This window comes from Perognathus longimembris, chromosome 7, assembly GCF_023159225.1.
Source record: "Perognathus longimembris pacificus isolate PPM17 chromosome 7, ASM2315922v1, whole genome shotgun sequence".
Taxonomy (NCBI): Eukaryota; Metazoa; Chordata; class Mammalia; order Rodentia; family Heteromyidae; genus Perognathus; species Perognathus longimembris.
In genome coordinates, this window is record NC_063167.1 from 46,864,414 (window position 1) to 46,881,299 (window position 16,886).

Here is a 16,886-nt window from a genome sequence, read left to right on the forward strand (position 1 = left end):
CTGATTTGCAAGGTGCTGTGGGGTTTTCTTCTATTAGTCTTTCTTTCCTTACTTGTTAAAGCAGGGCTTAAACTTCTTGGGTCACTGGAAGTAGGAACTTTGTTTTGCTTTTTGCTTTGTGGGTTTTTTATGGGGGAATCCTGGGACTTGAACTCAGGGCTTGGGCACTATTTCTGAGCTTCTTTTGTTCAAAGCTAGTACAGCGCTCTACCACTTGAGCCACAGCCCTACTTCTGGCTTTTTTTTTGGCGGGGGAAGGGTGGTGTATAGGAAGATAAGAGTCTCATAGATTCTCCTGCCCAGGCTGGCTTTGAACTATGATCCTCAGATCTCAGACTCCTGAATAGCTAGGATTCTAGGTGTGAGCTATCAGTGCCCAGCACTGGAAGAGGGAACTGTGCAAGCTTGTTTAACTCTTGGGTAGCACTGGGGGTGAGGTGCAGAGGAGGAGTAATACACTTCTGCTTGGTCTACAGAGCAGATGGAAGGATAGAATGAGAAATAATTGAGGGGTTGTCTTCAATAATGCTAACTTCCGGAACTTTAGGTAAAAGCAGAATGGACACCGAAGGATTCCCTAGGAACCTGCCATTCACCTGGTACACTGACCAGGGTGACCAGGGTTGTTATTTATTTTTATTTTTTGCTTTTGCTAGTACCAGGGCTTGAACCCAGGGCCTCACACTCACTCGGCTTTGCCTACTTAGCTGGTTCTCTATTACTTGAGCCACATGTGCAGCTTGGGTTTTTGCTGCTTAGCTACAGATAGAGTCTACTGGGCTTTTCTGCATAGGTTGGCTTTGCATGGTGAATCCTCTGGGTCTCAGTAGCCAGGATTACAGGTGTAACTCACTGGCTCCCGCTAACCATGGCAAAAGATTTTATTTTAGGCCTTGTACATCCAAAAGAGTCCCCAATGCAGATGCGTTGTGTTGCTGTGGCTCCCAGAAATAACAATGCAAAAATCCAGAGGCTCCCAGATGAATTCACAGCAAGCGTGCAGCTGTTGAGCCAAACAGAAGTCTTGAATCAGCAAATAAGTGCATTCTCTCCCAGAATGCTAACTGCTTTGGGAGTCAAATTATAATCAGAAAGTCATTTTATTCACTTAAAGTGAAAAATAGAGATCGGAAGTGAGCTAGCATTCTTGATAGCTCAGCCTTTCGGATAGATGGACCACTTAGGAAATCAAGTTACTAGACTTTTTGGTGAGACAGGAACCAGAGCAGGAGGCATTTGCTGTGCCTAAGGTGTTTCTTTCAGCACATGAAGCTTGAGCCCCTGTGTTGGGAGAAGATGGGCACCGTGAGCATCCCACACACATCCATTTTCTGGGTTTCTGTCTCCCAAACAAGGTTGTAAGTAATTTGTTTTCACTGTACTTTTTGGGGTTACTTCCAAATGACCTCAATTGGAATCGTCTCAGTTCCAAAACTTATTAAGCACACATTTATGAGCAGTTTCTTGATTTCTTAGCACAGACAGCTAGTTCATTTCCTCAGGTATAGATTGTTCAGCTCTTGAACATCTTGGGTTTGATGGTTTGAGCAGTCTTATATTTTCTATAGAAAGCTCTCTCTCTCTCTCTCTGTGTGTGTGTGTGTGTGTGTGTGTGTGTGTGTTTCACAGATTTAGAAGTGGAGACCTACAGGGACTGAGCATCTGTCCTGGGTCCGTGCTATTGTTCAGATCCCATGCTGTCTTACTTGTCAGATTGAACTGCTTTCTACTCCTAAGTTTCATCTAGAAGAAAAGAAGGAAAAAGTCCATGTGACTTTTTAGCATTATCTTTCAACAATGATTAATGTGAGTCCTTGGGCAGAACTATGAAGTGGAGATGAGAAGGCGTAAATGGAAAGGCCATTCAGATATAGCCACCTAACATAGGCACACGTAGGCCCAGGCTGAGAGCATCCAGTGACCTTGCCAGAGAGGAAATAGTAAGTGGATGTGTTTTATTGCAGAATCTGAGTATGTCAGAGGCAAGAGGACAAATGCTGTGCTATCGAATAACCTTGCAGGAGGTGACAGGGAAGAAAATTACACTACAGAACATCACAAGCCATACCTCCTGGACATGGGTCATTCCCAGAAATGGGACTTGGACTGTGGCTGTGTCTGCAGTCAACTCGAGAGGAAGTTCCCTGCCCACTCGTATTGAGATAACGGACCTGTGCAGCACTGGTGAGTCCTGATCCTTTGTGCTCACCTGTGGAAACAAACTGTCCTGATTATCTTTTACCTTCTGTGGGCCCAACCCAAGGCCTGGCCTGAGGAGCTGTCTTTTCTAATCAGCTATGTGTGGTCTTGGTCAAGTGACCTCACACCTCTGCACTCCCATTTCTTCCTCTCTAAAAGAGGAATTATATTACCTCTCTTGCAGGTCATCATAAGATTAAATACATAAAGCCAGGTACTGTTAGCGCTCACCTCTGTAATTCTAGCTACTCAGAAGACTGAGATCTGAGGATCACAGTTCAAAGCCATGCCAGGTGGGCAAATCCACAAGATTCTTATCTCTAATTAAACAGCAAGAAGGTATAGGTAGAAATGTGGCTCAAGTGGTAGAATGCCAGCCTTGAGCAGAAAAAGAAAGATGAGAACATAAACCCCTGAGTTCAACCCCCAGTACCAGCACAAAAATTACATTTAATTTAAAAATTAAGTATGTAGCAGGTACTTGATAAAAATAGTTATATTAAATTGAATACTGACATTTTTTCAATTAGACTAAGTTTTATAGACACAGAATAACACATATTGTTAAATTCTGCATAAAACATTTTGGATTTACTTTCCAAACCTTTTTTCAACCAATAATATTAAAATGAGACTCTTGACTGTGATATACCTATAAAACTCTGCTCTACCATGGCTCTTTACACAAATTTAAATATGCACCCAATTATTTTCTTCAAAAAACTCCCAGTGAGACGGAGAGTCTCACATTTATAGTCATATTCTCGAAAAAATAACTTGTTAGAATAAAAGCTCATGATATCCAAGAAAATGGGTGTTAACACTACCACTCAAGATCTGTATTCTAGAAGAATTCATTGCCAAGACCATCAATCAGCCTAACATTTAAAAAAATGACTAAATCAAATAAAACTATAATTAGACCCTTTCTTAAAATTCAGTGTAATAATTTTAGGTACATGTGGGTCTAGCACATTCATTTTAAAGAAATGTTTACCAAAACATTATAATCCCATATCCATTGTTAAATCTTGGTTCTGTTTCTTCTCAGTTGCATATCAGCAAGCCAAGGCTCAAATAGATGATGAAATGACTAGGGAAGAAAAGCTAAACCTGGACATGGCCTTAAGCTCTCTCATTCACTAGGCACGGCCCCTAGAAGTTAGAACTGACTACAGAGACTTAATTATCTTCTTATGTGAAAGATGTTCACAGAAAGATAGCTTAGGGTGGATGACAGCTTTGTGACTTCAGGCCTCTAGTCTCCTCTTTCGTTCTCTCTGCCAAGCCTGGCTCTCATTCCCAACATGGAACTGGTCCAAGATGGCTGCCAGAGCTGTGTTTCCTTCTCAGCAGCAGAAGAGAAAGAAGGAAGAAGGGCTCAGTTTCACTCTGAAGAATTCTGCAGCCAGGGGCTGATGGCTCACGGCTGTAATCCTAGCTACTCAGGAGGCTGAGACCTAAGGCTTTCAGTTCAAAGCCAACTTGGGCAGGAAAGTCCATGAGACTCTTATCTCCAATAAACTACTCAGTAAAATGCCACTGTAGCTCAAGTGGTAGATAGAGCACTAGCCTTGAGTACAAAGAGGCTCAGGGACAGCACTGAGGCCCTGAGTTAAAGCTCTAGAACAGGCAAAAAAAAATTAGGAAAAAAATTAAAACAAAAAGCTTAAAGGGAAAGGGCTGAGGTTGTGGAATGCTTGCTTACTGTGCTTACAGTACTATGTGCTTATACCATATACACACCAAAAAAGTTATAAAAGGAGCGATAAAAATATGAAAATCTGTTTGGCTTAACTAGAAATCATTGAAATACAAAGTCTGAAAACCAAGGAAGACCAAGTCAAATTGACAGCATAAGTAGACTGGAGTACCTACTGGATACTGGTGAAGACATAGGGGGGAAGAAATACTGTTGGTAGCTGTAGGTGGGCGGCACAATGTCATTTGACAATAGATAACCAACTTGAAATATGCACATACTTTTGACCAAGGAATTTTACCTTTAGAACTTTATCTTCTGCAAATAATAAGTGTCACAATATAAGTGCAAATATGTCTGTTGAAAATTGTTTCAAGTGGTGAAATACTGTGCCAAAAATGTACAACAATAGGGAATGGACTGTTTTAATGTACCAGGACCCTCACTGTCTTAATCTCATACTAGCATTCAAGTGACAAGGTGAATATATTTTTATTGACATGGAATGATACACAATCTAAGTGACAGAATACATTTCCAAAAATGTACACTGGACAATGCCATCCATTTAAAATATGTAAATATTTACATGAGCTTGTGTTTTCCACAGAGGAAAAACAAGTCTAGAAAACATGAAGATGTTAACAGAGATCCTCTTTGTGTCATTGGATTACAGGTGACTTTTCTACCTGTTTGTACTTTTGGTAGTACTGGGGATTGAACCCAGGGCCCCTCACTTGCTAGGTATGTGCTCTATCCCTCAACCTACACCCCCAGTCCTTTCACTTTCAGTGTGCTTTCTCAGAAAAGGTTTCACACTTTGGTCTGAGCCAATCTCAGACCAAGATCCTCCTATTTCTGTCTCCCAAATAGCTGGATTGCAGGCGAGTACCACTACATCTGCCTCCTTTACTGTGTAATTATTCAATTTGTCTTCAATGAATAGGAATCATATTAAAAAAAAAAAAAACCTTTCACGTAAAGTCTGTGATAATACCCTGGTGGGTTTCTGTTTTTATTTTTTCTGTCAGTCCTAGAACTTGAACTCAAGGCCTGGATGCTGTCTCTAAGCTATTTTGCTCCTGGCTAGTGTTCTACCATTTGAGCCACAGCTCAACTTCTGGCTTTTTAGTTGTTAATTAGAGATGAACATTCCTGCCCATCTAGATTGAACCATGATCCACAGAACTCAGCCTCCTGAGTAGCTAGAATGACAGGTATGAGCCATCAGTGCCCAGCTTACCTGCTGGGATTTTTTTTTTGTTTTTGTTTTTGTTTTTTTGGCCAGTCCTGGGCCTTGGACTCAGGGCCTGAGCACCATCCCTGGCTTCTTCCCGCTCAAGGCTAGCACTCTGCCACCTGAGCCACAGCGCCCCTTCTGGCCGTTTTCCATATATGTGGTGCTGGGGAATCGAACCAAGAGCTCCATGTGTAGGAGGCAAGCACTCTTGCTACTAGGCCTATTCTCAGCCCTTATCTGCTGTTTTAAAAATGTAGTGTGTTACGAGGCCCTAGGTTCGATTCCCCAGCACCACATATACAGAAAACGGCCAGAAGCGGCGCTGTGGCTCAAGTGGCAGAGTGCTAGCCTTGAGCGGGAAGAAGCCAGGGACAGTGCTCAGGCCCTGAGTCCAAGGCCCAGGACTGGCAAAAAAAAAAAAAAAAAAATGTAGTGTGTTAAAGCCAGACGTGAAGGTGTGTGTCTGTCATTTCAGCACTTGGGGTGTGGTGTCACGAAGATCACGAATTTGAGGCCAGCCTGGAATATATAGTGAGTCCCTATCTCAAAAAACCTGAAACCTCACTGCATAATAGGTCTGAAAGTTACAAAACTTATAAATTGTATAGCATCCTTCCAGGTTCTTTACTTAGATTTGGTAACAACTTATGAAAGGGACACATCCATCATTTTAGAGTTGACCTCCTCACCTGTGTTCCTGCCTGAAAAGGAAAGACCATGCCTCCACATTATTTATGTAGGTTTATATTGATTTGGAGGGAGCAGGTACATTTTTTTTTTTTTGCAAAAGGCATCTGACACAGTATTGCAAGAAAATTAAAGATGTATGGGAGGGGGAAACTGGGAGAGAGCAACATAAAGGGTGACATTGCCCAAAAGGTTCTCATTACCTGACTTATGAAATGGGCACCAGTCTGTAGGAATGAACTAGATTTACAAAGCAGGAGGATGGATATATGCCACACACATAAGGTCAAGTTTAAAAAAAAATAAGAAAGAAAATGTGTTCAATTTATCTGTCATGTATATTTCATGAAAATCCAACAAGCAACCACAAAGGCACACTAGTTTTTAAGGATGCATATGTCTACACAGATGTATGGGAAGTGAATTAGAAGGCTTCTCACTAAATTCACTAGAGTAGACACATGTGAGAACACAGGCATAGAATGTGAAGGGGAAAATAATTCTACAAATAATATTCCACAAGGGCTCTGCACAGCTTGTTAGTTCTTCAAGGCCCAAGAAATGGGATGAACTTAAACCAGTGACTCAGAAGTCCTCAGATTGGTTCTTCCCAAATGGTGGCTGGGATGAGCTGTTGTCATTTTCTGTGTTTATCTTCACTGTTTTTTGGGTTTTTTTGCCTCCTCTTTTTTCCTACATAAAGGGTCTCTGACCCCTCACAAGGTCTCTGCAAACTCAGAGGACATGAAAGACATTGTGGTGGCCTGGCAGCCTCCCAGAAATGCTACCTCTGCTGTTCAGGAGTATGTGGTGGAATGGAAGTTGCTCCATCCAGAGGCCAGCATGCAGTCCCCTCTAAACTGGCTGCGGGTTCCCTCCTACAATGTGTCAGCTCTGATCTCAGGTATGTCCACCTTCCTTCTAGAGGGATACCCTGTCCAGTTGTCCAGTTTTTTTTGGTGGTGCTGCAGGCACCTTGCCTGCAGCCTTCAATGATCACAATGAGATAATGGTGACCTAGAACCCATTATAATAACACTGCACAATCCACTACTGCAGCCATAGAACAACTGCTCAACTTAAATATCATGCTGCTGGCACAGTGCCAACAAGACAAAAGAAAAACAGAAACACAGAAGCATGCCTGAGGTAGAGTGATTCTGTAGATGTGATAAGTGGTTTGGTCTTTGGAAATTCATTTAACTTAAAGCAACCATGTGCATTGTCATCATTTTAAACCATTACACAGGTAAGGAAACTAAGATATCTCTATTCCCAATTCTGCTACTTGTGACTAGTGTGATAATTAATCCAGAGTCATGTATGTAATACCTGCTGTCTATAATCCTCAGGTTCATGATGCAAGTGGTTAGAATCAAGTGAGAGAAGGCAGCTCAAAAATATAGTAAAGTAATTGAACAGCTGGGCACTAGTGGCTCACAGCTGTAATTCTAGCTACTCAGGAAGCTAGCCCAAGCAAGAAAGTTCAAAAGACTCTTATCTCCAGTTAACCACCAAAAAGACAAAAAGTGGGGCTGTAGTATAAGTGGTAGAGCACTAGCCTAGAGCAAAACAAGCTAAGGCGCAGTGCCCGGGTCTTGAGTTCAAGCCCAGTCCCAGAACAATAATATAACGGCTCTTTGTGTGACTCAGCATTCCTGTTTAAGAACATGCTTGGTCAGAAGCTGGTGGCTCACACCTGTAATCCTAGCTACTCAGGAGGCTGAGATCTGAGGATCTCAGTTCAAAGCAAGCCCAGGCAGGAAAGTCTGTGAGACACTTATCTCCTATTAGCCACCAGAAAACTAGAAATGGCACTATGGCTCAAAGTGATAGAGCATTAGCCTTGAACAAAAATGCTCAGGGACAGTGCCCAGGCCATGAGTTTAAGCCCCACAACTAACAAAATAGAAAAAAAAAAAAAAGGAATATCTTTTTCCTTGCAGAAAACATAAAGCCCTACGTGTGTTATGAGATCCGCGTGCATGCGCTGTCGGAGGGTGGAAGGGGATGCAGCTGTGTCCATGGTAGCTCCAAGAACAAAGGTGAGCCTGGCAATTTCTACTAAGCTTTGCTTTCAGTCAATGAGTGGGACTCAGAAGGTGACAGAACCTCCTGTGTCTTCTTTGCAGCACCACTGAGTGGCCCCCACATCAATGTCATCACAGAGGAAAGTGGGGGTGCTCTTGTTTCCTGGAACCACGTCCCAGTCCAAGACCAAATGGGCTGCATCCTCCATTACAGGATATACTGGAAGGAGCAAGACGCCAGGTCCCTACCTGAATTCTGTGGTATGTATGAAAACCAAGTTCAGAGGGGCCTCTTGCTGGCATGTCAGGAAAACACAGCTTGCTCACGGACACAGCTACACAAAAGTGCTAGCATGAGCCAGGCACTAAGTAAGGACTGCATCAATACTTGTCAGATGAATGAGTGAAGAAAAATAGAAGACCCTCAAGTGCACATATATAAAATTGTTAAATATATGTATGTGCCAGTTTGCTAAGGATACATAAATGAAGTAAGTGGACTAGGCTGTCAAAGGACTTACTCACAGGGTGAGGGAACATTTCAAAAAGCCATAAAGATCCAGATGTGGTATGGTGGTGGCACACCTGTAATCCCAGAATTAAAGGAAGCTAAAGCAGGAAGATCACAAGATTGAAGCTAACCAGGGCTATATAGTATGACTCTGTCTCAAAAGAAGGTATGTAGGTAGGTAGGTATATAGAATTTTTAATAGAGCAATAAATGTACATCAGTACTAACCATAAAGACCCTTAAAGTTTGTAAGGAAGACATTGAAAGAATTTCTTAAATCCCTATATTTGCAGTTACTATCATAGCTGGATAAAATATAACAGTTTAAACAACTTTCTGATCTATAGTTATTCTATAACTCTCATGTCAAAGCAATTAAATTCTGGCTCGAGCATTATCTCAAATGATCTGATGATTTACTTGCAGTGTAGCTACCATAGTCATTGAGAGATCAGATGTTCCTATCTTTGACTTAGTCAGAGCTTCATTTTTATTTCTTGGCTTGACCTTCCCTTTGTCTCAAGAGCAGTTGGCTAGCTTTCAGTAGCATGTATCATAAAGAGGGACATTTTTATTCCTCCATGAGAGTAAATAGGTCCAAGAATAAAGGTAATGAAGCCATGCTGGATGTACTGCAGCCTGCAGGAGGGCTTTCCCAAGCAAACTTTAGTAGTTTGTCTTTTCTCTTGACCTCAGGAGATTCACAGGGATGTTTTCCTAAAAATGATGGCTTTCAAAGTTAGTTCATTTTTTATTATATAAATAAAACTTGCTGAGCATGATGACTCACACCTGGAATTCTAGCTTCTCAGTTGGCTGAGATCTGAAGTTCAAAGCAAGGCTAAAAATATGTAAGACTTCATCTCCAAATAACCAGCAAGAAAGCTGGCTCAAGTGGTACAGTTCCATCCATTAGCAAGCAAGCGGAGCAAGTGTGAGGCCCTGAGTTCAAACTCTAATACCCCAAACAAAACAAACAACATAGGGCTGGGAATATGGCCTAGTGGTAAAGTGATCGCCTCGTATACATGAAGCCCTGGGTTCCATTCCTCAGCACCACATATTCAGAAAACGCCGGAAGTGGCACTGTGGCTCAAGTGGCAGAGCAAAAAGAAGCCAGGGGCAGTGCTCAGGCCCTGAGTTCAAGCCCCAGGACTGGCAACAAAACCAAACCAAACAAAAAAACAACATAAAACTTTCCACTTGATTAAAAAACTATTTAAATATCTCCAGAAGATATAAAATGAAAATTCTCCCTTCCTTCTCACTTATGCTCTTGGCAGTTCTTTATGCATTTCTCAAGAAAAAAATTAATGCATATGCAAGACTACATCTGGAGTTGCTTTCTATATTCTAATCTACACTTTACTTTTAGTACTCAGTGACACACCCTAGAGATCTTTCCACATCAATCCATGTGGATTTATCTTATTGCCCTGTGTGTGTGTTTTTGAGAGAGAGAGAGAGAGAGAGAGAGAGAGAGAGAGAGAGAGAGAGAGAGAGAGAGAGACAGATTCCTAGGGCTTGAGCCTAGGTACTGCCCCTGGGATTTTTTGTTCATAGTGTTCTACCACTTGAGCCACAGCTTTACTTCTGGCATTTTGCTGGTTAATTTGAGATAAGAGGCTCACAGACTCCTGCTTGGGCAGTCTTCAAACGTCAATCCTCAGATCTCAGCCTCTTGAGTTCTTATTTCCTTTTTAACATGTTCTGCAGTATTCCATTACAAAGCCTTACAGTCATTGTTTAATTAGTCCACCATTAATAAACAAAATGGATCACTAGATTGATAAACAGAACAAATCACTACTTCCCACTAAGCTTATCAGTTCCAAAATGTACTCCAAGGGGTCATCATCTAATCATTTGACTTGATTCATCATGGGTCATTTGGAATTCTTCAGGTGAGATTTGCCCCTGCAATAATTTTCATTTTGGCAGAATTTAAACTGAGGTGTCTGCTTACAACCAGAAAGATCAATGTGGTCATTTCCTGTTTTCAAGAAGAAACATTCTTGTAGATATGGAAGAAAATCCTCATCTTATTTTGCCACAAATCTGATGCATCTAAAACTTATGATTTTAAAATAAACTAAAGGTGCTAGTGCTGTTGGCTCACACCTGTAATCCTAGCTACTCAGGAGGCTGAGATCCGAGGATCACAGTTCAAAGCCAGCTGAGGCAGGAAAGTCTGTGACACTCATATCTCTAATAAACTATCAAAAAAAAGCTGGACATGGAGCTATGGCTCAAGTGGTAGACTGCTAGCCTTGAGTACAAAACCTCAGGAACAGCACCCAGGCCCTAGATTCAAGCCCTCCATCACTTTTAAGAAAAAAAGTTCAAGTGGAGGAGAGGTACAGATTCATAGTCCTGTGTTATAACAGTTTGGATGAAATTTCTCTTTCAGTGGCACATCCTGATGAAGCAACCCATTCGTGACAGTCAGAGAGTTCAGTGTACAGAAAGTGGCAGGAAGCTCACTGTGGAGCTGCCACAAGCTCACCACTACTTGCTGCACGTGGCAACCAGAAACCAATAGGGAACCTGAAGAGCAGTTTCTAAGGAGAGGGATCAGCAAATGAGGGCAGGGTCCATGGAGAAAGAGCTCCATCCTATTTGGGGTTAGCACTCCTGGCCCAGCAGCAGTGCCAAGGTGCTGTTAGTAGCAAAAAGCTGTGGGCCTTGGCCCTGCCTGGACAGGGGGGCCTTTGGTATCTGCAGTTCAGAGTTCCATGGGGCACTCTGGAGCCCAGCCATTTCTCAAGGGGTCGCTAGACAGAGTGATGTGCACAATGCTACAGTGGCAAGCCCCCCTCCATTGCTAATAGCACACGATGCTTTCTTCCTACCCAATCATCTTAGCCAACAGGCTAAGTAAAAGGTCAGGAGCCATACATTTGGCTCACCACTATCTCCCCCATTAGTCGACAGCAAATGGACGAATACGATCCTTAAGGAATAACTCATTTCCACGAACAATGCAGTTGTTTTGCCTGGTTCCCTTGACCATCCTACCCACAGCCCTCTAGCTGGCAGACAACTCCCATACCTTCCTAAACAAACAGAACTACCTGAGTCTAAAGCTGCCCTCTGCCAAGGTGTTGGGCCCCCTATCTCTGCAGGGCATCACAGCTCAGAGGCAGCAGGACCAGTTTTTCCTGCCTGACTTCTTCCTCCCATTACACAACTCAGCCTATTTTGCCAACCAAACTGCTGACTCCTCAGCCTCATCGCTGCTCCCCCTATTGAGCTGCTATTTTTGTTCTTCAAATATACACGTGTGCATGGGCCCAGCCTCCATCCAATCTCTTCCCTTCTTCCCTTCTGTTCCACCATTGCACACTCCCCCAGTTCGGCTGGGCTCCGGACTCCTGTACACAGTTGGGCAGTTGATTCCCTGTTGCCCGTTGATGCTTTGCTGCAGCAAGATGAGCAGAAGCTCTTTCTAAAATTAATGTTTTAATCCCTTGCTTTAGGAATGGGAAAAGGGTTTTTGTTCTTTTGTTGTATTATTTCTTTTTTAGCTCAGTCATATGGCTTAAGTCTATGCAAGCAATTTTACCAGGTTAGAGTAGACATGGGAATTTCCCAGAAGATAACTTTTCTCAATAGGATAGCAAATGAAAAAATTGCTCTCATAATCACAGCTGTAGAATGATCAGCTGGGGCCTCAGCCCCTGTGGGTGGAGAGGAGGGACCACCCCAGAACTCCATCTCTAGCTACCCATAATAAGCAGAGTGGATGGATAGAGGAAGTGACCTGTTTTTTCCATTAAATGGTAAACTGTTAGATGCAAAGAGTCTGCCTTTGGGCTGGGAATATGGCCTAGTGGTAAAGTGCTCACCTCGTGTACATGAAGCCCTAGGTTCCATTCTTCAGCACCACATATATAGAGAAAAAGGCAGAAGTGGCTTTGTGGCTCAAGTGGTAGAGTGCTAGCCTTGAGCAAAAAGAAGCCAGGTACAGTGCTCCAGCCCTGATTCCAAGCCAGAGGACTGGCAAAAAAATAAATAAATAAGAGAGAGAGAGAGAGAGAGAGAGAGAGAGAGAGAGAGAGAGAGAGAGAGAGAGAGAGAGAGAGAGAGAATACAAAGAGTCTGCCTTTGTATGTCAGAGACCACTCCAGTCAGTCACCGAGATTCTGGAGGCTGCCAAGGTTGACATGCAGAAGATCACTGAGTGTGCTATGAGTTGTGAACCGCATTGTGAGACTGAGACAAAGTGCTGAGTTCTATCTCCAGTCTGATCACTGGTACAGACCCAGGACATCATTAGGAGCTAACAGCTAGCTAGGACTGCTCACATTCTGGTTTTGACTTTATAAGCCTCCCCAGCACTTTTTTTTTTTCAGCACAAGGGCTTGAACTCAAGGCCTAACAAACTTGCTCTGCTGGCACTCTACCAGTTGAACCATACCTTCCGTCTGGCATTGTGCTGGTTATTATGGAGATGGAATCTCACAAACTTTTCTTCCTGGGCTGGCTTTGAACCACAATCTTTGCTGGAATTGTAGGTATACACTACTACTCCCAGCATTCCTCCCCAGCTCTTGAGAGGTCACCCTAAAACTATACCTAGCAGAATTGGAGGAAGAGACTGATGGCTTACTATAGGCAACCAACACTTGTGCTTCTTGGAAGAGAAAAACAGCATTGGAACACTGCTCCAAAAGCAAAAATCTTCCCTCCAGAGAAACTGCAGGCATGTTGAGAGCATAAGGAACTGGAAGTCCAGACTTATGCTGCAGAATAAATCGCATCTCAGAACCATTGTGACAGTTTTTAGGGATCTTAAATCAAATCAAAACAGATTGTAAATGTTAAGGCCTGTAAATTCAGGACCCAGAGCCTGCAGAAAGAAAAGTGCACAAAGCATGAAGGTTCACATTTATAAGCCCAATTATTCAGGAGGGAGAGAATGGGAGGATCACAGTTTGAGATTAACCCAGGCAAAGAGTTCACGAGGCCTCATCTCAACAGAAAGAGCTGAGTGTGGAGGGTACAACTGTCATCCCAGCTATACAGAAAGTGTAAATGAAAAGATCATGGTCAAGGCTAGTTTGGGTAGAAATATGAAATTCTATCCAAAAAAAATAATGAAAACACAAAGGGATAGAAGCATGGCTGAAGCGGTAGAGTGCCTGCTTAGCAAATACAAAGCCACTGAAGGTAAAAGAAAAAAGGGAGCAAAGTCAATTTTGAAATGATAATATGTCAAATTTAACTCATTAGTAAACTTAGTTTTGAAAAATACTCCCATTACTTTGAAATCAATTTGTACACTGAATTCCCTCCTCTAAAATGCCGAAATATAGCTGGGGTCAGTGGCTCATGCTAGTAATCGTAGCTGCTCAGAAGACTGAGATCTGAGGACCAAGCTTTGAAGTCACCTCAAGAAGAAAAGTCAAAGACTACCTCTAATTAATCATCAAAGAGCTGGCTAGAGGCATAAGGCATGGCTCAAGTGGTAGAGCACTGGTGTTGCCTGAAAAAGCTAAGAGAAAGCCTCCAAACCTCAGTACCAGCACACACACACACACACACACACACACACATACTACTTGATTACAAACTTCATATTAAGAGGAAACCAGAGAACTCATTCCACTTAAGTAATCTCAAGGGCAAAATGACAAAAAAAAAATTTCTTTCAGATGATTTTTAACATGGGAAAAGTATCTGAAATACTATGTAGGGAGGCCTCCACAAATGACAGTGCTGAGACCTATGAAACTATGAAGTGCTGAGAAATTAGGATTGTGCTTTTTGAAATTAGGGTTGTGCTTTTTTCCTCTTTCAAGCTAAATGAAGCATTAACAAACATAAATAAGCAAAAGGCTGCATTCAGCTGTTTTCTGAACACATGTCTTCTTCATCTGCCTTTCAGAAATTCCTTACAGCCCCTCCCAAAACTCACTTCCAATTAATAAGCTCCATGCTAGAGTGACCTACGTCCTGTGGATGACAGCTCTGACAGCCTCTGGTGAAAGTCCCCCAGGAAATGAGAGGGGATTTTGTCTACAAGGTAAGAGGTGGCTCTCAAGAGAGAGCGAGCATGAGTACATTGGTATACGGTATTTAGCCATGGAGATAATCAGATTTTCCTAGATTCAGGAATTACTTCTCACTGCCACATTTCATTAACGCTGTTTTCTGAAATGATAGAGCCCTCCTATGCCACTGTCTGCTTGGAGACAGTGTCAACTTTTCAAAGCTGCGAAGTGTTCCCGGATGCACTCCGTCTTCTCTTCATACTGCACTGTTTTGACCCCTACTCCAAACTCTGCATCTAGTAGGCAGGGCCAATATCTGTTTATCTCTTTTTAGAATGGTACTCAGTACATAGTACTTACTCATTAAGTATCTGTGCCAAGTATGCACTCATGAATGCCTGGTGTCCATGTGGCTCTTGCTTGTAATCCCAGCTATTCAGGAGGCTGAAACCTGAGGATCATGGTTCTGAGGCCAAACTGGGAAGGAAAGTCAGTGAAAATTTTATCTCTGACCACCAAAAAGCCAGAAGTAAGAGCTGTGGCTCGAGTGGTAGGGCACTGAGTTTAATACCAGCAGAGAGAGGGTGTGTGTGTCACCAAATGAGTGATTCATGCAAGAGGCATCTGCTGATCAGGGCATCTGCTGTGTTAGTTCCTTCTGAGCAAGCCCTTGTCTCATCTCTCATGAAAGTTAACTTGGGAGGAAATCTGTGGACTCCTCATATTCCTACCCATGCTTTCTGCAGATTACACCCATCTGCCTAGGAGGGAAAACAGACGCTGAAGAAATGTCAGATCCTACCCATTGTGTGGGGCGGGAAAAGGCATCTCCATCAACTCCCATCCCATTCAGCCCTGGCAGCACTCCCCTCATAGGGCCTACCAGGGTTCTGCCTCTACCTCCACTCTTGTCTCCCAGCCTGCCCTTCAATCAGAAGAATCTGTAAGGCATGCACTACTATACTGACATTTCATCCTTTTTAAGAAATTTTACTTTAATTCTTGGATAGAGTCGATTAGCCCAAGCTGGCCTGAATCTCACCATCCTCCTGTCTTAGCCTTCTGTGCTGGGATTTCAGATGTGTGCCACTATATCTGGCTATATTCCATCTCTTATAGGTCATCTATAGTTCTCCACGGATCTTCAAGACCAGCGTGTTGCTGGTTATTTTGGACCTGGGGTTTGGCACGGAACTGGCTTTGAATCTTTTTTTTTTTTTTTTTGCCAGTCCTGGGCCTTGGACTCAGGGCCTGAGCACTGTCCCTGGCTTCTTTTTGCTCAAGGCTAGCACTCTGCCACTTGAGCCACAGCGCCACTTCTGGCCATTTTCTATATACGTGGTGCTAAGGAGTTAAACCCAGGGCTTCATGTATACGAGGCAAGCGCTCTTGCCACTAGGCCATATTCCCAGCCCAGCTTTGAATCTTAATCCTCCTGATCTGTCTCCTGAGTAACTTGGATTGTATGTGTGGGCCAAAGGCATCCAGTTTACCTCTTAATTTGATCTCTTGCCATTTTCAAAATTTCTTCAGCTACCTATGAGGCAGTGAACCATGCTAGACTGCCCAAGAATATTATTCATGTCTGCTTATTTACAATAGTCCATGGCATTGGGTTTACTGCTTCCTCTTCACACAGCGTCTCCTGGACTGTAGTTATGACTTTTTTTTTTTAGAATAAAACAAAACCCTTTTGTTTCCATTTCTGAAGTTCATTTTGATATATACTACTTTGTGTGACAAGATGCATATAGGCATCACACCTTTATGTTCCTCTCCTAAGAATATGTAGTCATGACTTCTTAAGAGCAGAAACCAAGGGGCTGGGAATGTGGCTAGTGGTAGAGTGCTTGCCTCTATACATGAAGCCCTGGGTTTGATTCCTCAGCATCACATATATAGAAAGAGCCAGAAGTGATGCCGTGGCTCAATTGGTAGAGTGCCAGTCTTGAGCAAAAAGAAGCCAGGGACAGTGCTCAGACCCTGAGTTCAAGCCCCAGGACTGGCAAAAAATAAAAATAAAAATAAAAAAAGAGTAGAACCTTTGCCCAGTATTGGAGCTCACACCTGTAATCGTAGTGACTCAGGAGACTGAGACCTGAGACTCACAGTAGGAAGCCAGCTGGGGCAGGATAGACCATGAGACTCTAATCTCCAGTTAGTCAGCAAAAAGCCAAAAGTAGAACTGTGGCTTAAGTGGTAAAGTACCAGTTTTGAGTGGAAAAAGCTGAGCATGTAATGCCCTGAGTTCAAGCCCCAATATGGGCTAGGAAAAAAAAAATAAGCAGGACCCTGTACTGTTTATCTTGTATCTCAGCACCTAACAGGGCCAGCCTGATCTGTGGTTAGTGCTCAGTGTTGGATGGGTTAATAAGTAGTGAAATGCTGTCATCCTTTTCATGAGAAGGAATAGGCACAATTTCAAAGACCTGGCCTACATAGAAACCTTACCTCATGGTTTGATAAAATAAAAAAACTATCACTCCTTGGGGATTTTTTTTTCTGTTTGTATACATTGGCA

General features: G+C 42.8%; 1 protein-coding gene across 2 annotated transcripts in view; it reads left to right on the forward strand.

Annotated features, from left to right (window-relative positions):
• The window catches only part of Il12rb2 (interleukin 12 receptor subunit beta 2), a 64,087-nt gene that overhangs the window by 35,599 nt on the left and 11,602 nt on the right, over positions 1-16,886 (forward strand). The window contains exons 8-12 of one of the 2 annotated variants that reach the window (XM_048351545.1): positions 1,965-2,184; positions 6,532-6,732; positions 7,775-7,873; positions 7,961-8,119; positions 14,260-14,397. In XM_048351545.1, coding sequence (XP_048207502.1) covers positions 1,965-2,184; positions 6,532-6,732; positions 7,775-7,873; positions 7,961-8,119; positions 14,260-14,397 — 817 coding nt within the window. The remainder of the gene's footprint in view (positions 1-1,964; positions 2,185-6,531; positions 6,733-7,774; positions 7,874-7,960; positions 8,120-14,259; positions 14,398-16,886) is intronic. The other variant, XM_048351546.1, reaches the window with a different exon arrangement.